General features: G+C 49.4%; 1 protein-coding gene across 1 annotated transcript in view; it reads right to left on the bottom strand.

Moving 5' to 3' along the window:
* Positions 1 to 904: 904 nt before the first annotated feature.
* GABBR1 (gamma-aminobutyric acid type B receptor subunit 1) overlaps positions 905 to 24,442 on the bottom strand; it is a 164,917-nt gene continuing 141,379 nt past the window's right edge. The window contains exons 19-24 of the mRNA XM_081901508.1: positions 22,561 to 22,668; positions 13,956 to 14,049; positions 11,013 to 11,140; positions 8,644 to 8,772; positions 6,363 to 6,506; positions 905 to 2,937 (exon numbers count right to left, since the gene is read on the bottom strand). Of these exons, the coding sequence (XP_081757634.1) occupies positions 2,692 to 2,937; positions 6,363 to 6,506; positions 8,644 to 8,772; positions 11,013 to 11,140; positions 13,956 to 14,049; positions 22,561 to 22,668 (849 nt within the window). The 3' untranslated portion in view covers positions 905 to 2,691. The remainder of the gene's footprint in view (positions 2,938 to 6,362; positions 6,507 to 8,643; positions 8,773 to 11,012; positions 11,141 to 13,955; positions 14,050 to 22,560; positions 22,669 to 24,442) is intronic.

Genomic DNA, 24,442 nt, shown 5'->3' with positions numbered 1-24,442 from the left:
CCAGCATGACTAAACCGCTTCTGGCACAAGAGAACACCGTGACGGAAACCAGAGTGCATGGAAACGCTGTTCACAGTGGTACCTAATTATCTACTGGTGTACTTTCAAACTGCTAGGTTGGCAGAAGCTGGGACAGAGCAATGGGAACTTGCCCCGTCGTGCGGATTCGAACCACCAACCTTCTGATCAGCAAGCCCAAGAGGCTCAGTGGTTTAGACCACATCCGTACAATACAGTTAAAGCAGTTCCCAGGATTCTTTGGGGGAAGCCATGCCTGTTTCAAATGCTATAAGAGTCATGACTTTCCCCCAAGGAATCCTGGGACTTGTAGTTTGCTGAGCAAGCTGGCCACTTGGAGCCTTCCTTCACAGCTCCTCCACGCTCCCCTACAAGCATCTTCCATTCCTGCCCACTCACCTACCCCTCTACCTGAGTTTTTCCATCAACCCGGATACTGTAGGGCTTAAGTGACAAAGCATATATTGTGCATGGATCAGAAGCCTGTGTGTGCAGCTTCCGTTTAAGCTGAAGACAAGCACACCGTTTTCAGAGCCAATTTGGAAGCAGCCTCGCCGCCTTTGAATCCAAGCGCACCTTCCTTCTCCCGGAGCTGGGCTCTGAAAGAAAACAAGTTCTGCAAGTTTGCAGCAGCAGCAACAGCCGGTTGTGGCCGGTGCAGATTGGCTGGCCCCTCCGATGTCACCGAGAAACCTCCTCCGCCCAGTCACCAGAGCAGCTTTGCGCTGTCCATTCAAGAAATTAAAGCACACTAATTTAGTGAATGGATACTTCACCCACCTCTTACGAGCACCACCACCACTACCCAAAGCTGGTGCAAGAATAGAAAGATGGAGCACAGGTTGGGGAAATGGTTTCATTCACAGATGACACGAGAGCCCAAATCTCATATTGTATTATTTTACTGAAGAACATCTGCACACTGGATGGGGACAGCTGGCAGGCACCTGGACTCCCCTTCTCTGCCCCGCTCCCCTTGGCAGCACCCACTGCTCCCACCCACATCTGTTGGGACAATAAAGTGCTCAGATTGGAAAAGTGTGGGGAGAAACAGGTGTTGACGCATGCATGCTTGCTTGCACACACACACATACACACAAGCTACTGGTCGAAAGGGAGCTGCTACCCCACATTTCCCTAATATTCGCCAGCATCCTGCCCAGCTCTTACCCTCCCTGTGGCTTCAGATCCTACATTCCTGGTGGGGTGAGAGATGAAGGCATTTGTGGCGAGTCTGGCAGAGAGTGCAGTGCAGGCAGCAATCTCATAGGCAGAGCTCAGAGTTGGCAAGCACACTGGCAATGCCCCTGCCCACCCCATGCGCCGAAGAGCGACGCTTCCCTATGAACTTTGTTACAAGAGAACTGGCAAGGTGTTCGTGTCTTCAGTGGTTGACAGCTGCCTCTGAAAAGGAAGCAACCTGGTTGGGTTTCAGGCTTCTTACACAGTCTCTGGACGTACCCCTGGGTGTCTGGATAGGAGCTTTTCCCTGTTTAAGAAGTGCATTCTGCAACTGAGAATGTGCAGGAATGCTGCAACTTCCACTGCCCTACAAGCTAACTGCATTTGATCCCCACCTCCTTAACTTATGCCTTCAGTCTTAACACGCGCAGATGAGACTAGGTTGCAGTTGTGCACAATCCTGCGCTTGTATACGCAAGCATCAAGGGAAGTCAAAATGAGGTTCGATGGCCTTGTGCAATGTGGCTTATATGTGCAACCACAGGAGGAATGAATGTGTGTGTGCGTTTCTAGTTCCCAACACAAACAGCCACAATCAGACTGGGCAGGGGGCCTAGTTTGATCATTTCAATGCCAAATGACATACGAAACCAATCCGTTGTAGTCTAACTGCGTGGAATTGTTCGGGGTTTGCACAGTACAAAAAAACGCTTTGGCCGAGCTGTGCAACAGGCTGGCTTGGCCCACAAGTAAACGGATTATCCCTTTTAATACTGTTCATACAGGCGGACTGTCCCAGAGCTACAGTGCCTACCTTTTCTAGACAACCAGTTGCGCCCTGAAGCGATATGCTTGTGGGAAGCAAGGAGGGAAAAGCTTCCACTGGTAACTGCAAGCACAACTGTCAATTGCTATGCTGCAGTTGAACCGTACTTCAATTGGGGCTTCTGTAGGCTGCAGCAGCCAGGTAACTGCATGCAGAGAAGTGCACAGGAACAGACCCTGCAGGATACAATTGTTCAGAGTCTTGAGAGATTTACACACACACACACACACACCCCAACCACAAAGAGCCACAGAACCCTTATTTCTGCCTGATGCCTGATGCACACCCATCTTTCCAGAGAGGCACATTCGTCAATTCACCAAGTGTGCCTGTGCATTTGGGGAGGGGAGGGGCAAAATGGCGGTGTCCCCTGCAATCCGCTACTTCTAAAACAAGTCTCCATAGAGTTGGCACCTGGATTCCAGGTTCAAGGGGCACAGGCAGGTGGACGGACACAAAGGTATTTTACAAAAACCAGAGGTTATGATTTCTCTTCTTCCCTCCCCCCTTAGAAAACGAACAAAAGAACTCTGAGCAAACTCCCCGGCCGGCTGCGCAAGTCCCTTCCCACTGGTTTCGTGAGCCTCTGCCCCGACCTGCCTTGGCTGCGCCGGCGTCACCCGCCCTCCTCCCCTCCTCCGTGTCGCTTGCCCAGGAAAAAAGTGTCACTTGTAGAGCAGGTGAACGCGGCTGCCATCGCAGTTGTTTCGCCCCAGCTTGTCGGCCTGCTCGGCCACCAGGCAGCGGACGAGAGGGAGGCTGGGCTGGTAGAGGTTCGGGGCGGTGGCTGCTGAGGCCGAGGCCGAGTTGTTGAAGTGGTTGTCGGCGGCACAGTTGGAGGAGCGCCGCCGGGACCGCAGCTGCTGCCGCTCTTTCAGCTGCTGCTGGAGCTCGGAGACCCGCTCTTCCTTCTGTGGGGTAAAAAAAAGAGAGAGAAAAAGAAGAAAAAATACGGTTACCATATTTTTCGCTCCATAAGACGCACCAGACCATAAGGTGCACCTAGGTTTGGGAGGAGGAAAACAAGAAAAAATTATTCTGAATCCCAGAAGCCAGAACAGCAAGAGGGATCTGGCTTCTGGGATACCGTGTGGCTGTTCTGGCTTCTGGGATAACCGCGCCAAGCTCCCCCTGTCTGAAGAGGCTGCACAGGGCTAAGGAAGAAGCCAGGATAGGTGCGTCGTTGAAGGGGAGCTGCGCAGAGAGGGAGAACTGCATAGCGCCCCTTCAGCGAAGCTGGAGAAGGAACAGAAGGAGTCCCTGAAGCACAGGACAGGTGCGTCCCTGAAGGGGTGCTGCACAGTTCTCCCTCTCTGCTCAGGGTCTCCTTCTGTTCCTCCTCCCGCTTCGCTGAATGGGCGTTGCGCAGCTCTCCCTCTCTGCGTAGTGCCATTCGCTCCATAAGACGCACTCACATTTCCCCTTACCTTTTAGGAGGAAAAAAGTGCGTCTTATGGAGCGAAAAATACGGTAAGTCCAGTCAAAGGCGACTATGGAGTTGCGGCGCTCATCTCGCTTTCAGGCCGAGGGAGCCGGCATTTGTCCACAGACAGCTTTCCAGGTCATGTGGCCAGCAGGACTCAACCGCTTCTGGCGCAAGAGGACACCGTGATGGAAACCAGACCGCACAGAAACACTGTTTACCCTCCTGCCACGGAAATACCTATTTATCTACTTGCACTGGCATGCTTTCGAACTGCTAGGTTGGCAGGAGCTGTGGCAGAGCAACGGGAGCTCACCCCGTCATGGGTGTTCGAACCGCCGACCTTCCAATTGGCAAGCCCAAGAGGCTCAGTGGTTTAGACCACAGCGCCACCCACGTCCCTTATTGTTGGGGAGGGGCAAGGAGGGGAAACGGGTGGCTGCAAGTGACTTAGAAGCATGAAAGAGGCGTATATCTCAATACCCCCAGGACTGCCTCTCTTTCTCCAGGACTCCGCGTTCATAATCTGAGGCCGTTCTTTGTGTGCCTCCTCTGTGTGAGGTCCAGAGGGTGGCAAGTCGAGAACGGGGCCTTTTCTGTGGTGGCTACCTGTTTGTGAAATGCTCTCCCCAGGGAGGTCCATCTGGCGCCTTCATTACATATCTTTAGGCATCAGGTGAAAATGTTCCTCTTCAGACAGGCCTTGGGCTGATTAATATTTTTCAGCCTTTTAAATGTGTTTGTGGGGAGGGAGGGGGGCTGTTTTGTTGTTTTTGTTTTAATAACAAAAACAACTGCCATCAGCCCAGCCAGCAGGGCAATGGTCAGGGATGATGGGATTATTTTTTTTAATATTGTAGCATCCGGAGGGCCGCAGGTTGTCCACCCCTATACGATTCCCCTTCGCAAACAGACCCAGGAAGTAATTAACAGCAGGCCCTAAGGTTGCCTGGCAACCAAATCAGGCCTCGTTCCCTTGACTAGCTGAGTCGTACCATATTTATTGGTACATTTGGTTTACTCAGATCGTACGCCAAGTACTTTGAACGCTTAAGGAAGAGTTATAGGAACAGTAAACATCGTAACACCACCTTGTGTGCCCTGCGGGTGAGATCATGCCAAGTCATACTCAAGAGTAGACCCACTGGTTATAACAGGTCTACTCTGAGTAGCTGTCATCACCCCTTATAGTACATTTGATGGCGTCACGGTTGGTGTGTGGCTTTATGTTTTATTGTATTTAATCTGATTTTAACTGTCGATGTGCTATATCCTGGGACTTTTCACGGCAGAGCGGGTTTATCAACAAAAGCCAATGAAAAAAATTCATTGGTTTGAGGTTTTCTTTCTGTTTTGTTTTAAAACATCTTCCCACCCCCATCTTATATGTGTATTTGGAAATGTAGGGGGAAATCGGAATGCTGTGTGCAGTTCTGGCCCCCTCCCCTTAAAAAAAAGATACTGTGGAGTTGTAAAAGATTTCAAGTGCAACCAAGAGGCTGGTGCAATTGCCCTATGGGAAAATATTAAAACATTTCATAGAATCCTAAGAGTTGGAAGAGACCCTGAGAGTCATCCTAGTCCAGGGGCCAGCAAACTTTTTCAGTCATGGGCCGGTCCACCGTCCCTCAGACCTTGTGGGGGACCAGACTATATTTTGAAAATAAATCAATAAAGGAATTCCTATGCCCCACAAATAACCCAGAGATGCATTTTAAATAAAAGGACATGTTCTACTCATGTAAATACATGCTGATTCCTGGACCGTCCGTGGGCCAAATTTAGAAGGTGATTGGGCCAGATTCGGCCCCCGGGCCTTAGGTTGCCTACCCATGTCCTAGTCCAACCCCTTGCAATGCAGGAATCTCAGCCGAAGCATCCATGACAGATGGCCCTCCAAACTCTGGTTAAAAAACCCCAAGGGAGTCCACCACCTCCAGAGGGAGACTATTCCATTTGCAGCTTTTTAGCTTAGAGAAATGACGTGCAGCAGGTGACATGACCGAAATGTACAAAACTATACATGCCATGGAAAGAGTGGATCGGAAAAAGCTTTTCTCCCTCTCTCATGGCGTTAGAACTTGAGGATATTCAACATAGCTGAACGTTGGAAAATTCCAGACAGATAAAAGAAAGGGCTCGGTCATGCACCACACAGTTAAACTGTGGAACTCACTGCCACAAGAAGCAGTGACAGCCGCTGACTTGGATAGCTTTAAAAGAGGATTGGGCAAATTCAAGGAGGAGAGGATTACTGAAGGCTACTAGCCATGATGCCTTATGTTCTACCTCCACTGTCAGATCCACTTCTGAATATCAGTTGCTGGAAACCTTTTATGTACTGAGTTGAATAGGATCCAAAATGCAGCAGTCTGATTGGTCCTAGAACAATAGGATCCAAAATGCAGCAGTCTGATTGGTCCTAGAACAATAGGATCCAAAATGCAGCAGTCTGATTGGTCCTAGAACAATGCAGCAGTGTGACTGGTCTGCAGGAGCCACCCAATCCAGCTCCAGATGGAAGTGAATCCACAACCTGATTGGCCTACAGGAGAATTCCGGAATTAGCCAATCACGTGGGGCCCATTGTGTAAATAATGTATATAAAGCAGATACTTTGAGGGGACTTCCATTCCTCCTCACCACTATGAGCTGAATAAAGAGCATGAAATCCACTCTCGACTCTGAGTATATTTCAAAACCAGAGGAGGAGAGAGGGCTGTTGTGCCCAGATCCTGCTGAAAAGGCTGGCTGGCCACTGTGAGAAAAGGATGGCTGGACTTGATGGGCGAGATCCAGCAGGGTTCTTCTTATGTTCCAGAAGAGACAAGCCACCAATGGCAGGAAGCACAGGGCAAGGGGGAGGGAAGACACACACCCAACTTGACCGGAACAAGTCACACCCTGCCTCACCTCTGCGATGATCTTCTCCAGTTCGCGGTTCTCCTTCTCCAGCAGCCGCGACTTCTCCTCCTCATTGTTGTTGGTGGACGAGCCCGTCTTCATGGTGTCCTGCTGCTCCGACTGCCACTCTCCCCGAGTGATGAGGCGCCGCATCTGAAAGGAGAGGCCAGACACAAACACATGGAGCTCAGCCGTACGACTGCACCTCAGCGTCAAGGGAGGAGAAGGCCGAGCCTGGCAGCAGGAAGGGGGAACTCTGGTGCTGGGCCCAAAGTGCCAACCTCAGGTCTGAAAGCAGAGGAATTTTTTCAGGGGGAGATTGGAGAGATTCCTAAAAATGTGGAAGAGGGGGCCAAACGCTTCTCCATCTGGGCCCTGGGACTCTCCCCAAGCCTCATCCCTCACTGGATTGTTGTTGTTTTTTTTGTTTTTGTAAAACTCCCAAGCAACACTAGGCAAGTCTGATATGTTTTGGGAAACTGTTCCTTCGCCACCTCTTAAGATTTCATAACCAGTGTGGTGTAGTGGTTAAGAGTGATAGACTCGTAATCTGGTGAACCGGGTTCACTTCCCCGCTCCTCCACATGCAGCTGCTGGGTGACCTTGGGCCAGTCACACTTCTCTGAAGTCTCTCAGCCTCACTCACCTCACAGAGTGTTTGTTGTGGGGGAGGAAGGGAAAGGAGAACGTTAGCCGCTTGGAGACTCCTTAAAGGGAGTGAAAGGCGGGATATCAAATCCAAACTCCTAACCAAACGCTTGGGCTTCCTTTTGAGAAGCCTTTCCTGCTCCCCGCCCTCCCTTGAGTGCTTTTGCCTGGCTGGACTGTGCCCTGTGATAATGCCTCTGGCCTGTCTGGATGGAGAGATGTGTGTAAAGGAAACCTCTGGCTTTTGCGTGGCTGGAATGTACAGAAAGGTAGCTTCACACCAGTTTCTCCACCCGCTTGTTGCCATTGAACCTCACCCACCACGGCCACCCAGAAAGTTGCCCGTGAGAGAATGCAGCCAGCTCTCCCGAGTAAGATGCCAGCTTGGAAACTGGTTTAACTACTTCTGTTTCTGTGTCCCTGGATCTGTGGGAGGACTCGGTGAGATGCTAACAGGCATTAAGGTTGGGAATGGTGAAACTAAGGACTAGGGTTGATGAGGAAGTACAGGGAAATGTGAACAGCAAAATAGTCTGTTGCTGCTGTGAATCCCTTTATCCCCATCCCAGTGTAACCAGCAGAGGCACCAGGGGGGAAAAACTGCGGTGAGGGGCACAGAAAGGACAAAGCGTATTTCTAGGTGGGCAAGCTACCGTATTTTTCGCTCTATAAGACGCACCAGACCACAAGACACACCTAGTTTTTGGAGGAGGAAAACAAGAAAAAAATATATTCTGAATCTTAGAAGCCAGAACAGCAAGAGGGATCGCTGTGCAGTGAAAGCAGCAATCCCTCTTGCTGTTCTGGCTTCTGGGATAGCTGCGCAGCCTGCATTCGCTCCATAAGACGCATACACATTTCCCCTTACTTTTTAGGAGGGAAAAAGTGAGTCTTCTAGAGCAAAAAATACGGTAAGTCTCTGGGGGGGAAAGTAACAGTATACAGTGGACGCTCGGGTTGCGAACGTGATCCGTGCGGGAGGCACGTTCGCAACCTGCAGCGTTCGCAATTCGCAGCGTCACATCGGCACATGTGTGGGTTGCGATTCGGCGCTTCTGCGCATGTGCAAAGCGTGATTTAGCGCTTCTGCGCATGCGCGATTGCCGAAACACGGAAGTAACCTGTTCCGGTACTTCCTGGTTCAGCGCAATACGCAACCTGAAAACAATCCGAAGCGTCTGTAACCCGAGGTATGACTGTAGAGGCGGCGACCGTTTTAGGCTAACACATGGGTCCTTTTGGACCCCGAAGGAGGAAGAATGGCCCCCCCCATGCAAAATTGTCACCGGCTGTATATTAGTGGGATGGAGCTCCTTTTGGGGGATCACTAACCATCCCCCAGTCCCCGTCCCCCAGTGTCATCCATGAGTATAACCTCATCCTCCATCTGTTTACTTGGAAACAAGTCACACTAATTTCAGTGGGGCTTACTAAGCAATAGACATGTGTAGGTTCGCAGACTTTATCTCAGCACGTTATCCGTGCTTTACATCAGGGACTGTAAATTATGGGGACTAGAAACTTGGCCCATTTTTTGGGTAAGTGAAACCTGAGATTCTTGGGCATGCACTAAGTTCTGCTGCATACCACGCTAGGAGCCAGTCTCTACCAATGCGCAGCTCGATCACGGCTTGGTTGTTACCTTGGGCACAAAGAGGACAACCAGGGTGATGTAAGAGGAGAAGACAATGGCGAGGGAGGCGAAAGCGAAGGCCGCATCCTGTTGACTGCTTAGGATCATGGTGACCGGGGCAGTGATGAGACACAACACCTGCAGGAGGGAAGGATTAGAGACAGGGTCAGGGGGCCTGTGCAAGTCCGGAAAACAAACACTGCAAAGGTAATTAGAAATGAGGGATGCAGGAATATTTTATTCTGTATCGCAAAATTGACAACTGTGCTTTATAGTCCAATCTTGTCTGTATAGCTCAGGGTGGATAGGTAAAGGTAAAGGGACCCCTGACCATTAGGTCAAGTCGTGGCCAACTCGGGTTGCGGCACTCATCTCACTTTATTGGCCGAGGGAGCCGGCATACAGCTTCCGGGTCATGTGGCCAGCATGACTAAGCCACTTCTGGCGAATCAGAGCAGCGCACGGAAACACCGTTTACCTTCCCACCAGAGCGGTACCTATTTATCTACTTGCACTTTGATGTGCTTTCAAACTTCTAGGTTGGCAGGAGCTGGGACCGAGCAATGGGAGCTCACCCCATTGCGGGGATTCGAACCGCTGACCTTCTGATCGGCAAGTCCTAGGCTTTGTGGTTTAACCCACCTGCGTCCTTCAGGGCGGATAATGGCACTGAATTCCCACAATGTGACAACAAGACTGCACAAAGGCAGGCGGCTGGCACTGCGGCGCTTTACACCTGAGACAGCAACTTGTTTGAGGCCACATGAGGGTCATGGCTAAATGTTCCAAGGGCCTCCCAGGCACAGAATCAACATCTTTCCTTGCAAAGTGGAGGCCAGGCCTGAGGAAGCACAAAAATCACCTCTAACGCCCAAAGGAAAGACAACTTGGCACCAGGGTACATAGGGATGCAGTATGCTGCCTTATACAGAGTCAGTCCATTGGTCCATCAAGAAAGGTCGTAGCTACATCAGTGGTTTTCAAACATTCCCCCCTCTCATCCCACGGGCCACTTGGAAATTGCTGGGGGCCTTGGAAGATGACTTAATGATTTTGCTGACTATTGTAAGAATTCAAATGCGCTGTGCTGGATGCTGTTTGACTTTTCATTGTATTTTCGTTGCCCCTTTTATGTTTTATATAATCCGCTTTGCTTCACTACAATCCGAATTCCATGGAAATCAAATTGTAACACGGCAAAATGCAATATATAAGAAATAGGAGGAGCGAAACAAATACAATTAAAGATCATGGCAAATGTTTAATGTGATGCATATGCCAAGGTGGAATTAAGATTGCCGAAAGAAATATCAACAACCTCAGATATGCTGATGACACAACCTTGATGGCAGAAAGTAAGGAGGAATTAAAGAAATTTTTAATGAAGGTGAAAGAGGAGAGTGCAAATTATGGTCTGAAGCTTAACATAAACAAAAACACGAAGATCATGGCAACTGGTCCCATCACCTCCTGGCAAATAGAAGGGGACGAAATGGAGGCAGTGAGAGATTTTACTTTCTTTGGCTCCATGATCACTGCAGATGGTGACAGCAGTCACAAAATTCAAAGACGCCTGCTCCTTGGGAGAAAAGCAATGATAAACCTAGACAGCATCTTAAAAAGCAGAGACATCACCTTGCCAACAAAGGTCTGTATAGTTAAAGCTATGGTTTTCCCAGTGGTGATGAATGGAAGTGAGAGCTGGACCATAAAGAAGGCTGATTGCCAAAGAATTGATGCTTTTGAATTATGGTGCTGGAGGAGACTCTTGAGAGTCCCATGGACTGCAAGAAGATCAAACCTATCCATTCTGATGGAAATCAGCCCTGAGTGTTCACTGGAAGGATAGATCCTGAAGCTGAGGCTCCAATACTTTGGCCACCTCATGAGAAGAGAAGACTCCCTGGAAAAGACCCAGATGTTGGGAAAGATGGAGGGCACAAGGAGAAGGGGACTCGAAGCTACCAGCATGAGTTTGACCAAACTGTGGGGGGCAGTGGAAGACAGGAGTCTCCATGGGGTCATGAAGAGTTGGACACTAAACAACAACAACATATGCCAACGCCTGACTTGAACCACAAATCCAGACAAGCCACGTGGACCAGTTTAGGACCCCTGGTCTATAATGACTGGTCGCAGCTCTCCAGGGCAGACTGTAAACCAGCATGGCTCAAAATCAAGCATTTGCATGCAGGAACACACGGCAAAACTTTGCTCTTTCTCCCCAGAGGTTGTGGGGTCAGGAAGACTTGTTGCTCTCTCTCTCTCTTGACTGCAGTCCAGGTTTGATTTCCCTCTCTCAGAAAGCTCACTCAACAAGAGCATGAGTTTTTCAAGCTAGCCCAGTGGTCTGGACACATTAAAGACACGCAACTCACAGCTACATTGTAGATCGCCATGCCCACAGCGCGGTGGTCGTTGATCTTCTCCGTGGAGACTCCCTTTGTCTCATAGGCAAGGAATATGCCCAGAAGCAGCAGCAGCCCTTTGAAGCCATAGAAGATACCTGCAGACAGGGAGAGAGAAAAGAAGGGGTCAGGAGGGGCCTTCAAAGTGCTAATGGAGGAGAAGGGTGAAGGGAGAAGGGTGAAGAAGCCAGAGGAAAGGCCACTGCAGTGGGTGGTGGAGACTCTGCGCATGGTTCATTGCTGACTGATAGTCATACCCTTCATTTCTATGTGTTTCCGTTATTTATACCCCTCTTTCCCTCCAAGAAGCTGAAGGTGGTTTGTAGGTGGTTCTGCTCCTCCTCCATTGATTATCCTCACAACGACCTTGCAAGGTCGTTAGGCTGAGAATGAGCGACTGGCCCAAGGTCACCCAGTGAGTTTCATATATATATATATATATATATATATATATATATATATATATATATATATATATATATAAATTGGAATTTTATTTACAACATAACATAACCCCCCCAATACACTATCCACCCTCATTAAATGTGACCATAACATACAGTGAGAATAACATACAGCAAAACAAACAACGAAATAAAAGACTTCCTTTATCCTGTATCCTTATTTACTTCTTACAAACTGTTTCCTTTATGAATAATTATTAAGATTTTTCTAATTATAACTTAAATATCCACAAAGTCTCCTGCAGACATTAATCGAAACAAGTCCAGGTATGTATTTTAGGGCACTGTTTGTGAAGTATTCTCTGCAATTTCCCCATGCTTTTTGAAACTCTTGTCTAGTGTGATCTCTAATTGCCTCTCTAGCCAGTTCAATATACAGTGGTACCTCGGGTTAAGTACTTAATTTGTTCCAGAGGTCCGTTCTTAACCTGAAACTGTTCTTAACCTGAGGTACCACTTTAGCTAAGGGGCCTCCTGCTGCTGCCATGCCGCCGGAGCACGATTTCTGTTCTCATCCTGAAGCAAAGTTCTTAACTCGAGGTACTATTTCTGGGTTAGTGGAGTCTGTAACCTGAACCGTCTGTAACCTGAAGCGTCTGTAACCCAAGGTACAACTGTACTCTAGCAGCTGGTCACCCAGTGAGTTTCATGGCCGAGTGGGGATTTGAACCATGCAAGAGGAACATCTGAGAGCACAAGCCATGAAACAGGAATTGTGTTGCAGGACTGGGAGAAAGAAGAAAGGATGGATTGCAGTATCTGTGGGACGGTGAACTGAGTTGTTTTGGGTCCTCTCCAGACATCCTTTTTAATTGTGCATAATCTGTTCTTCTGGGTTGTCTGTGTGTATCCTCAAAATAGACATGGTCCCTTTGCTGGAACAAGAGGCTATAGAATAGTTTTGTACGTGAAGCTCGGCCACCATCAGCTTCCTGTTTTCTGAAGCCAGAAGTGCCGCTTTCTCCCTAGCATAAAGGTAAAGGTAAAGGTACCCCTGCCCGTACGGGCCAGTCTTGACAGACTCTGGGGTTGTGCGCCCATCTCACTTAAGAGGCCAGGGGCCAGCGCTGTCCGGAGACACTTCCGGGTCACGTGGCCAGCGTGACATCGCTGCTCTGGCGAGCCAGAGCCGCACACGGAAACACCGTTTACCTTCCCGCTAGAAAGCGGTCCCTATTTATCTACTTGCACCCGGAGGTGCTTTCGAACTGCTAGGTTGGCAGGCGCTGGGACCGAGCAGCGGGAGCGCACCCCACCGCAGGGATTCGAACCGCCGACCTTTCGATCGGCAAGTCCTAGGCGCTGAGGCTTTAACCCACAGCGCCACCTGCGTTCTCCCTAGCATATATGGTGTTTAATAGCAAGCAGTTGGGTTCAAATCTGGTATTATAGCACCAATTCCGAAAGCCTTGTTTTCAGAAAGGAGGAATGGGTGGTCCATGGACATTACTATAACTAACTTTAAAAGAACCTTGTTCAAACTTACCACCAATTGCCTAGTCTGGAGACAGTTCACTGATAGCTCAGTCAGTTGAGCATGAGACTCTTAATCTCAGGGTTGGGGGTTTGAGCCCTAAGTCGGGCAAAAGATTGCAGGGGGTTGGACTCGATGACCCTCGTGGTCCCTTCCAGCCCTAGGATAATTATTTGGGTTCATGGTGCTGATGGGGTGGTTATACCCAATGTGCTTTTCAACACTCCGCCTGCCAAAGGTTTATGGGAAGTCATACTGCTCCATTTCCAACCAGTGCATGTCCTGCAATTGGTGTGTCCCATCTATGGTGCGCTGTAATATAAAAGTGTCCTTCCAGATGGGAAGAATGCAGTAGCACTGTGGAAGCAGCAGAGATCCATTAAAGGTAAAGGGACCCCTGACCATTAGGTCCAGTCGTGGCCAACTCTGGGGTTGCGGCGCTCATCTCGCTTTATTGGCTGAGGGAGCCGGTGTACAGCTTCCAGGTCATGTGGCCAGCATGACTAAGCCGCTTCTGGCAAACCAGAGCAGCGCACAGAAACACCGTTTACCTTCCCGCCGGAGCGGTACCTATTTATCTCCTTGCACTTTGACGTGCTTTCGAACTGCTAGGTTGGCAGGAGCAGGGACAGAGCAACGGGAGCTCACCCCGTCACAGGGATTCGAACCGCCGACCTTCTGATCGGCAAGTCCTAGGCTCTGTGGTTTAACCCACAGCGCCACCCGCATCCCCAGAGATCCATTCTAATGTACTATTATTGCACCGATGACATGTTGCAGAACACACTCACAGACAGACAAGCAGACACACCCACCCACCCACCCACACCCCAGTCTGGCAAGGGCTCTAGTAGTCCTAGGATGGGGAAACAGGTATTCCAGAGGACAGGAAAGGAGGGCACAGGCATAGGGAAGAGGGGATGGGCAGAAGCTGGACAAAATCAGCCCCCCAGCAGCATGGCTGAAGAGGCTCACCCAGCCAAGTGTTCATCCTCTCCGAACTGCAGTGCTCCAGCTTCGGGAGGATCAGCACGTCGATGTCACTCTTGGGCTCCTCTTTGGTGAATTCCTGCAGGGGACACAGGAAGGAAGGGTTTAATCACTGAGGAAGATGCGAAACACGAGTTAACAACGATGAGTCACAGTGCCAGCCATTTATTTAGCTGTTGCCTTGTGTGGGCCAAAGAGCGTGTGACGCCGGGCAGAGTCAGGCCTGCCCCAATCACATGCTTAGGAGCAGGTAGAGATGCGGTTCAAACTGGAGAACAGGGCATGTGGCAAATGTGTTTGAACTAGGCCCTCCTCATGCCTGCTGCCTGTCGCTGGGTTTATCTTTCAAACCACGGCCAGGGTTCCACCCTTCCATGTGCCTTTTCTGAGGCACAAACAGTGGCAAGCTTTCAACACCTCTTGGAAGACCCATCTATTTAAGCGGACTTTCTCCGACTTGTAGGATTTTATCCCAATGCTCTGTTTTATGACCTGTTGAAATTTACCCAGATGTTTTACCGGCGGGTTCTCTGCTTTTATATGTTTGCTTACGGTGTTGTGTATACATCTTTCTTTTCTCTCTTAATGATCTGGGGCAGATCTACAATGTAACTAATGGAGCTTAAGCTTCAGGCCCCCTAATCCTGGAGGGGGCTCATAGAAGTGACTTCAGCCCACATCGCTTTTAAAAAATTGTGTGTAGTAGACCCCGTTTGAGTTGCACGCTGTGGGTTAAACCACAGAGCCTAGGGCTTGCTGATCAGAAGGTAGGCAGTTCGAATCCCCGCAACCGGGTGAGCTCCCGTTGCTCGGTCCCAGCTCCTGCCAACCTAGCAGTTCGAAAGCACGTCAAAGTGCAAATAGATAAATAGGTACCACTCCGGCGGGAAGGTAAACGGTGTTTCTGTGCGCTGCTCTGGTTCGCCAGAAGTGGCTTAGTCATGCTGGCCACATGACCCGGAAGCTGTATGCCGGCTCCCAAGATGAGCGCAGCAACCCCAGAGTCGGCCATGACTGGACCTAATCGTCAGGGGTCCCTTTACCTTCCTTTAAATTTATTTCAACATCCCAAAGTTTGAGACTCCATAGCACAGATGTTGTAAAAGTTTTTGTAAACAACCCCACGGAAGAAGATAACAGTGATTACGTAGACCTCAGTGGTGGTTTCAAAGGTCCCCCCATAACAGTTCGAGCTTCAAGGCCTCCAAAATGTAGGTCCGCCCCTAGAACTCATTGCGTTTTATATGTTATATGTTTAAAATCCCTTATGGATTTTGTATATTAAGCAGCAGGTAAATGGCGATGATGAATGAATGAAAAATTACTCTGAGAGCAAACCATGTGGATAAACGTGGCACCGGGGTTGACTGCTAATCACTCGCATCCCTTTAGTACTGTAAATTGCAGACCCTGATTTACAAATGATGGGGGGCAGACTGGCTGCTTTGAGTCTGCAGAAGAGCTGCTGCTCAAGGGTTGAGCACCTGCTTTGCATGCAGAAGGCCCCAGGATCAATCCACGGCATCTTCAGGTGCGATTGGGAATGTCCCCTGGCTGAAATCCAGCCCACCAGCAGCGACTGATCCCCATTGGGGCCGGTAGGGCAAAAGGCAGGGAGGCCAACAGTAGGTGGCGCCAGAGCCAATGCTATGCCAAAGCCGTCCCTGACTGGATGCAAGATGGCAGGCTGGTGGGACCCGACTGAAAGCGGACTGAGGTTGAGGAGGGACAGGGAGCCAGTTCCCCCAAAGCGCCAGCCTCTACTATAGCTATCTGAGCTAGATGGACCAATAGTCTGACTCCCTAAAAGCCAGGATCCTATCTCTTGCCTCCTGGTAGTTGCAACACAGGCGATATTATTAATGTTCAGGCATCTCTGTCTGACCGAGAACCACATGCCAACATGATGCAAGAGAGACTTCTTGAACAAAAGAAACTGGCCAGTAATTAATCACTTATCTGTCAAAGGGCAGAGGTTTGCAAACTTCCTGGTTCCAGAAGGGTTGGAATGCAAAGAGGCTTTCCTTAAACACTGAGATGTCACATTCCAAGTCCCCCGGCTGCCTCCTCATTGGTTGCCCTCAAATCTCAACTTCTGAATCTTGTGGGCCTTGCTTGACTCACGGTGCTCAGCAGAGAGTTGATAGGCTGAGGAAAGTTGTGTAGCTGTTGCTCGAGGGTTTTAGGGGGCATGTCTTATAGAACAAATGAGAAGAACAGCCGTGGAGGCCACCTCAGGAAGGGCCATGGCTCAGTGGCAGGGCACCAACTTCTTATGAAGAAGGTTCCCAGGTTCTCCAGTTTCTCCAAGCTGGGAAGCCCTGCAGAACTGCTGCCTGTCTATGTAGATAATGCTGGGGTAGGTAAACTAATGGCGAGTCAGCTCATTGGTCCATCTAGTTCAATGCTGTCTGCACGGACTGGCAACGGCTCTCCAGGATTTCAGACATTCCCAGTCCTACAACTATCTAGAAGGCTGAGAAACGTGTAGCTGTTGCTTGAGTTTGAGGAGGAGATGACGGGTCTACTGCAACGCACTCTACATGGGGCTACCTTTGAAGGTGATCCGGAAACTGCAATTAATCCAGAATGCAGCAGCTAGACTGGTGACTGGGAGTGGCCGCCGGGACCACATAACACCGGTTCTGAGAGATCTGCACTGGCTCCCAGTACGTTTCCGAGCACGATTCAAAGTGTTGGTGCTGACCTTTAAAGCCCTAAACGGCCTCGGTCCAGTATACCTGAAGGAGCATCTCCACCCCCATCGTTCAGCCCGGACACTGAGATCCAGCGCCGAGGGCCTTCTGGCTGTTCCCTCATTGCGAGAAGTGAGGCTACAGGGAACCAGACAGAGGGCCTTCTCGGTAGTGGCGCCCCCTGTGGAACGCCCTCCCATCAGATGTCGAAGAGATAAACATTCTGACATTCAGAAGACATCTTAAGGCAGCCCCATTCAGGGAAATTTTTAATATGTAACGCTGTACTGTTTTTAACACTTGATTGGGAGCCGCCCAGAGTGGCTGGGGAAACTCAGCCAGATGGGTGGGGTATAAATTCTTCTTCTTCTTCTTCTTCTTCTTCTTCTTCTTCTTCTTATTATTATTCTAGAACAAACGAGAAGAACAGCAGCAGACACACAATTTTATCCAGCCCGGGGACCACAATTCAAGCCGGGCATGGACAACCTTTGACATCTCAGGTGCCAAAGAGCTGGGCAAAGTTAGGTGTGCCTTCAGAATTTGCCTGCAGATGTATAGTGAAGGAACACTACAGTAGTGAATGGCATGACTTAGGGGCTGCCATAGGGAATATCCTCTCCTGGGAGGTGCAGCTATAGAGAGGGCTCCTTTTGCTGGTACCTGTAAGCACATATCTTTATACCTGAAAACACGAAACCCTGTAAAACTTCTAACCCTTCTGGAATCAGGAAGTTCGCAAGCCTCGGCCTTTGACAGATTAATTATTGGTGACTTTCTTTTGTTCCAAGTTGTCCCTCTTGCATCATGTTGGCCATAACCGCGGTTAATAACTGCTTGTAACGCTTGGTCAGATAGAGATGCCTGAACTTTAATAGCACTGCCAGTGTTGCAACTACCATGCGGTGGAAGATAGGAACCTGCCTTATAGTGAATCAGTCCATTGGTCCATCTAGCTCTCGATTGGGTGGGCTGCAGTGCAGGCCGGTCCACAAAGGGAAATGGCACACTGTCCCTCCGTCTGCTCTCAACTGGCCCCACCAGCCTGCTGTCTCACTACCAGTGAGGATGGGCTCTGTCCCTCGGCTCTGGCGCCACCTACTGTCAGTCTCCCTGCCTTCTGCCCTATCAGTCCAAATGGGCAACAGACCGGCTGGCAGTGACTCACCAGGATTTCAAACAGGGGGCACACATAACCCTATCTGGAGATACCGGGGATTGAACCTGGGACCTTCTGCATGCAAAGCAGATGCTCTACCTGCTGAGCCGTGGCCCTTCCCCAGATCTGTGATTGGACAGCCTGACTCCCTCACCCCTAACTGGGTGGGATGCTTCTGCAGTGGTTGTGGAGAATGGACCATTCTGCTGTGCTGCTCCCCTGAGCTAAATCGTCATGTAAAACAGTTGTTAGGCCCACAATTTTTTTGGGGGGGGATTATGTCTGCCCTTTCTCCATTGCTGCTCCGAAAGCTGCTTCCGGGGGTGGGAGGTATTTTAGACTGGGGAAATACCCCTTCTCCCAGCATCGGTGCTCCGATTGCAATTGCAGTATGCCTCCCCAGCTGTATTAAAGTGTGTATCGGGGACCATAGGGAGAACATATCATCGACCTCCTGCGTCCATTTCAGTTCTAAGATGCCAGCCTGGGTTCTGATAAATTTGATATACAGTCGTACCTCGGAAGCAGAATGCTTTGTGAGCCGAACGTCTTGGCTCCTGAACGCCGCAAACCCGGAAGTGAGTGTTCCAGTTTGTGAACGTTCTTTGGAACCCAAACGTCCAATGCGGCTTCCGATTGGCTGCAGGAGCTTCCTGCAGCCAATCGGAAGCCACGCTTTGGTTTTGGAAGTTGAACGGACTTCCGGAACGGATTCTGTTCGGCTTCCGAGGTACGCCTGTAATAAATTTGTATATCCTGCATCTGTAGACCTCAGGGCCGTTTACAACGTAAACTACAATACAAAAACACAAGTATAAGGAAGGTCCCCTAACTGCCACCGTAAGGTAAGGCTGGAAGAGGTTCCCCTTTAAGGCTTTCAGAAGGTAGTAATCAACTGAAAGTATCCCAGGCTTGCAGAATGTCTGCCTATAAAGAAAGGCGGTGATGGCAGGTGGAGGACCCGAAGTCACTTTAACCGGTTCTAGAATTCTCACACGCACGGGAGTTCCAGATGGGAATTCCCCAGGAAGCTTGTCCCATGTCAGAAACCAATGGTTACAAGAATATCCGTGTGCAGCAAGCGGGGCGTGTTTGTGTGCCAGCAACAAACTGCGCAGAACATGAAGCAACAGCTGTAAATTCTTAAAAAGCAGATTGAACTGATCCTTTGACAAACATCTTAAAACTGCTGTCCGCCGGCGACGTCTTGCCATGAACCCTACGTGTGTCAGGGAGGAGGGAGGGAGGGAGGGAGAGAGAGAGAGAGAGAGAGAGAGAGAGAGAAAGAAAGAAAGAAAGAAAGAAAGAAAGAAAGAAAGAAAGAAAGAAAGAAAGAAAGAAAGAAAGAAAGAAAGAAAGAAAGAAAGAAGCAGACACACAGATGAGAGACGGGCAAAAGGGGAGGCAGGATTATTAGGGTAGGAAGGAGCCAGGAAATTTTGGTGAGATTGGCAGGCTGTGGGAGAACAATGAGTAGAGTTAGGATCAGGAGAGATGGGGGGCGGGGGAACAAGAGGCAAAACGGGAGGTGGAAGAAGATTCTTCCATGGTCTGTGTGCAGATGCTTATTAGTGAAAACCATCACTACAGCCCTTCCTGCAAGGTCACGCACTCCACAGAACAATTTGCCTACTGTGAATATAGCATTGCCCTCTTCCACTGCAAAAACAGACAAACCTGTCAGCTCTGCTTTAATAAACAATGCTCTGTCCTCAAAAGAGAGTCAAGCCTGGCTGAAAACCTTGCCGCCTGCATTGGACACCCTGTTCCACAACTCTGAAATATATGTAGGCAAGCTGCAGTTGCTCAGGGGTGGGCATAAAGGCACTCTGTGTACACTCAGTGGTACTGTGGTACCTCAGGTTAAGAACTTAATTCGTTCTGGAGGTCCGTTCTTAACCTGAAACCTGAGCTACCACTTTAGCTAATGAGGCCTCCTGCTGCCGCCACGCCACCGGTGCGCAATTTCTGTTCTCATCCTGAAGCAAAGTTCTTAACCCGAGGTACTATTTCTGGGTTAGCGGAGTCTGTAACCTGAAGCATCTGTAACCTGAGGTTATTCCTCTCCATTTTTTCAGTCCACAGGATCCTGCTCTCTATGCTATTTAATACATACATTCAGCTGCTGGGAGTGGTCACCTGGGACTTTAGGCTGAGGGGTCATCAGTACGCTGGTGCTACCCAGCTCCATTTCTGCGTAGCAACTGAATCGGGAGAAGTCCTGGACCAGTGCCAGCACTTGGTGGTGATCTGGATGAAACTGAATCTGAGTCCTAGAAAGAAGGAGGTTCCGTGGGTGGGCGACTCCTGAGCCCAACTCACTGGTCAACTGGCTGCTATGGACGGGGTCACTCTGCCCCTGAAGGAGCAGTTTCATAGAGGTGGTGCTGGATCCATCTGTGGAATCACCGCTAGAGGCCCAGGCGACCTCAGTGGCTGCCTTCGGCCTGTTTCAGCTGGTAAGACAACCACAGCCATTTCTGGAACAGGGCAGCCTGACCCCTATTGTCCATGCTAATCCCCGGACTGGGTGACTGCAATGTGAGGCTGTCCTTGAGGCTGACTTGGAAGAAGAAGAAGAAGAGTTTGGATTTGATATCCCGCCTTTCACTCCCTTTAAGGAGTCTCAAAGCGGCTAACATTCTCCTTTCCCTTCCTCCCCCACAACAAACCCTCTGTGAGGTGAGTGGGGCTGAGAGACTTCAGAGAAGTGTGACTGGCCCAAGGTCACCCAGCAGCTGCATGTGGAGGAGCAGAGACACGAACCCGGTTCACCAGATTACGAGACTACCGCTCTTAACCACTACACCACACTGGCTCTCAGAAGCTGCACTGAGTGCAAAATCATAGCTGTCAACTTACAGATTTGAAAATAAGGGACCAGCAGCCTCGAAAATAAGGGATCAGCAGCCAAAATAAGGGATTTTCGGAGCACAGGTATGTTCAACTTCTGAGCCCCTCCAAGCCAAAGGCAGAAAGCCCAGCCAGCAGCCAAACAAAGCCTCAAGCAGTGGTTCCCACAGCGCAGCAACCCAGCAAAGGGGATGCAGCAAGGAAAACCACCGTCACCTCTCTGCTGGGAAGTGCTGAGCAAAGGCGAGTCCCAAGGCAATGAAGCCGATTTGATCGGCACAAGGCATGCAAGCTCCACCCCCCAGTTGTTCTTAGACTCCTTATTGGGTGAGCAACGCAGCCAAGCAACACAGTTGGAGCCTTCCTCCTCCCTGTCCGGCAGGGAGGGAGGGAGAGGAGCTGCTTCCTTTGAAACCTGGGAAATTTAAGGGACATCATCAATAAGGGACAGCAGCGGGACATGGCGCTGGGATAAGGGACTGTCCCTCCAAATAAGGGACGCTTGACAGCTATGTGCAAAATGCAACAGCTCAACTTCTGACCGGGACGGAATATCGCCATCGTATTATGCAGCTGCTGAAAGAATTGCACTGGTTGCTGCCACTCAGCAAGGCTCAATGCGTTAGTGTAGGTCTACAAAGCCTTATACAGTACAGCTTGGGACCAGGATACCTAAAAGACTGCCACACTCCCCTGATCACTGTGTTCTGCAGACAGGACTTCAAATGGGAAGGGGGTGGAAGGGAAGGGGGTGGAAGGGAGCAGCAGTAGCACAACCCTTTGCACTGGGCCAGCTTTCCCAACCTGGCGCCCTCCAACTGTTGCTGGACTGCAACTCCCATGATCCCTGCCTGCTGCTCACGCTGGGAGAAGCTGACTGGTGCTGGAAGTCCAGCATCTGAGAAAGGCTCTTAGATGGCCAGGCTGCTCACCAGAACATGATGGTTTGAGCATATATCACCAATCCTGGCCCAACTGCACTGGCTGCCAGTTGGTTTCCAGGATCAGATCAAAGTGCTGGTCTTGACCTATAAAGCCTTACAGGACCTCAATACCTTAAGGACCCACAATCCAACCCACACTCTGCACTTGTCATCTCAGACCCTTCTCTATGTCCCTCTTCCCCGAGGGGTTTGGAGGGCGGCAACACAAGAACCGGCCTTTTTGGTGGTGGCTCCCCATCTATGGAATGCTCTCCCCAGAGAGGCTTGCCTGGTGCTATCATTAGATACCTTTAAGGCACCAGGCGAAAACATTCCTCTTGGCCGTTAAATAATCTATGGTCTGTTAAAGCTGTGGGGTTGGGTGGACTGTTGTTATGATTATTTTATTATTACGCTGTCTGTTATTATGCCTTTTATTATGTTTTTATTATTGTGCTCCATAAAATGAGTTCTTAATGTTGTACACTGCTCTGGAATCTTTTGATAAAACTGGGTACACAAATCAAATAAATAATAGTAATTAAGGCCTTGTACTGAAAACTGATTTCCTAGTTTGCTTCTGTCACCAATTAAGCACTGGGCATGGAGCACCTTGTGTATTTATGGATGTGACTTGTCTTCAATCGCCCTGCAAGCTATTTAATCCTCCCAGCATGAAGAAGAAGAAGAGTTTGGATTTTATATCCCGCCTTTCACTCCCTTTAAGGAGTCTCAAAGCGGCTGACATTCTCCTTTCCCTTCCTCCCCCACAACAAACACTCTGTGAGGTGAGTGGGGCTGAGAGACTTCAGAGAAGCGTGACTGGCCCAAGGTCACCCAGCAGCTGCATGTGGAGGAGCGGAGACGCGAACCCGGTTCACCAGATTACGAGTCCACCACTCTTAACCACCACACCACACTGGCTCTCCCAGCATGAGCGCCACACGCAAGGGCATTACCTCTGTGGTGCGTTTCAGTGGGTTGACAATTTGCCAGATGGCCAAGATGACGAAGTCGAGCCCGACAAGCAGCCCAACCGTGGCGTAGAGCTTCCAGGGCTCCAGAGTCTGGAAGAGAAGAGGAAAGACAGAATGAGGGAACAAGAGGCCTGAGGGCACTTCCAGACGGTTGTTATTTGGGGGTAGGATTCAGTCCCATTGTGACTGGCTCAGGTTGTGCAGTTATAGCTGCCTGGGAGACCTTGTGCAACAAACCCACTTCCCCAAAGGGTTGGGCATTTTTGTGTGTATATAATTTAAATTTTCTGTTTTACTATTTAAAATACTTATTTAAACATCCTTAAAATATCAAGGACTTCCCTCCTTCTCTTTCCATGGTTCATTTTACATATCATAAATCCCTGCATATTTCACAAAAAACTAAACCATTCAGTATTCCATTATTACATCCATTAAAACTTATTTACACTGTTGAATTTATCTTAATGCCGCCAACGTTTTCAAGTGTACATAGTTTCCCCCCATAGTATACTCAATAAACATTTCCCAGTCTTCTCTCATCGTATGTTCTTCTCGTTCTCTTATTCTATATGTTAAATCTGCAAGCTGAACATTGTTTGCCAATTTAAGTTGCCATTCAGCATTGGGCATTGTTGTTTTTTTGAGAAGGAAAGTGGTGGGAAAATCAGTGGGAAATGTGGGATAATGCTTGCTTTGACACAATGCCCCCTGCGCCCCCTGCACACAATTTGGAATGAACGCTCAGTCGACGCCCAATGTCACCTTATCTCGCAGCAAACTAATCAGGATGAGTGCTCAAAAGATGGGGAGAGCCCTGAGTCAGCTGAAAGGGGTGTTCCAGAATACGCAAAAAAACATTCACAGAGGTCAAGCACAGAGGCTCCCCTCTATGGCACACCTGAGATTCGCTATATTGTATGAACCACTCCACCCAAAAGCCTTTAACCTAGAGACACACCTGCCAGATATGAAGTAGGCAACCATAATCTGCATTAGCAATTCTGAGACCAAAACAAGGGAGCGGTAGTGTTGATTTCAGATAGGTTTCTTCTGAAATAGATGGCTTCGGTCTTGTGATCACCCCCAAAGCTCCCACCCATAACTGCACAAATGCTGGGAACTATAGTTTGCCTCTCACATAGCTGCCAGGGCCCCCAACAGCCTTAACAAACCATAGTTCCCAGGATGCTTTGGCGGAAGCTGTGCGATTTACAGGTATGGTGCATGCATAGTTCTCGCCCAATGCTCCCACGGTATCTTCGCACACCATCTAGCCAGTCACAACTGTTTCATAAATAATGGCGTTTCAAAGAGAGGCCTTCTCAGCACCAAACGGCTGAACGCTCTCCCTACTGCACAGTGGTGTTACCTGCAACCGAAAACCTCAAAGCGTCTTGCGGCCAGCAAATCTTATTACAGCAGAAACATCCACAGACTAGAGCCCACTTCATCATAATCATCAATTAAATTTATATACCACCCTTTATCCAGAGATCTCAGGGTGGTTCACAAGATAAAAAATGCAGGATAAAAGCACAAAATAGAAAGTTAAAACAAAAACAGCCCCCCATTCCATCCATAGAAGCTTATGCCACAAACAAATTGTGAACCTTTCATGTGCTAAAAAAAAGACTATTTGTATCGCTTCTCGGCCTTTTGGCTAAGATCAAGTGTAAAAAAAGACTATTTGCTGGGTTTTGCCATAGCGCAGACTTAACATGGCAACACCTCTGAAAGCTACGCAACTAGAAGGGGGAACCTGAGTTGGACTCCAACTCCCATCAGCCCTCAGCCGGCACGGCCCAAGGGTCATGGATGATGGGAGTTGTAGTCCAGCCACGCTTGAAGGGCCACACCGACT

The sequence above is a fragment of the Podarcis melisellensis genome, assembly GCF_964234715.1.
Source record: "Podarcis melisellensis genome assembly, chromosome: 2".
Classification (NCBI taxonomy): Eukaryota; Metazoa; Chordata; class Lepidosauria; order Squamata; family Lacertidae; genus Podarcis; species Podarcis melisellensis.
The sequence above is the reverse complement of the archived record's forward strand: the minus strand, read 5'-3'. Positions and strand labels throughout refer to the sequence as shown.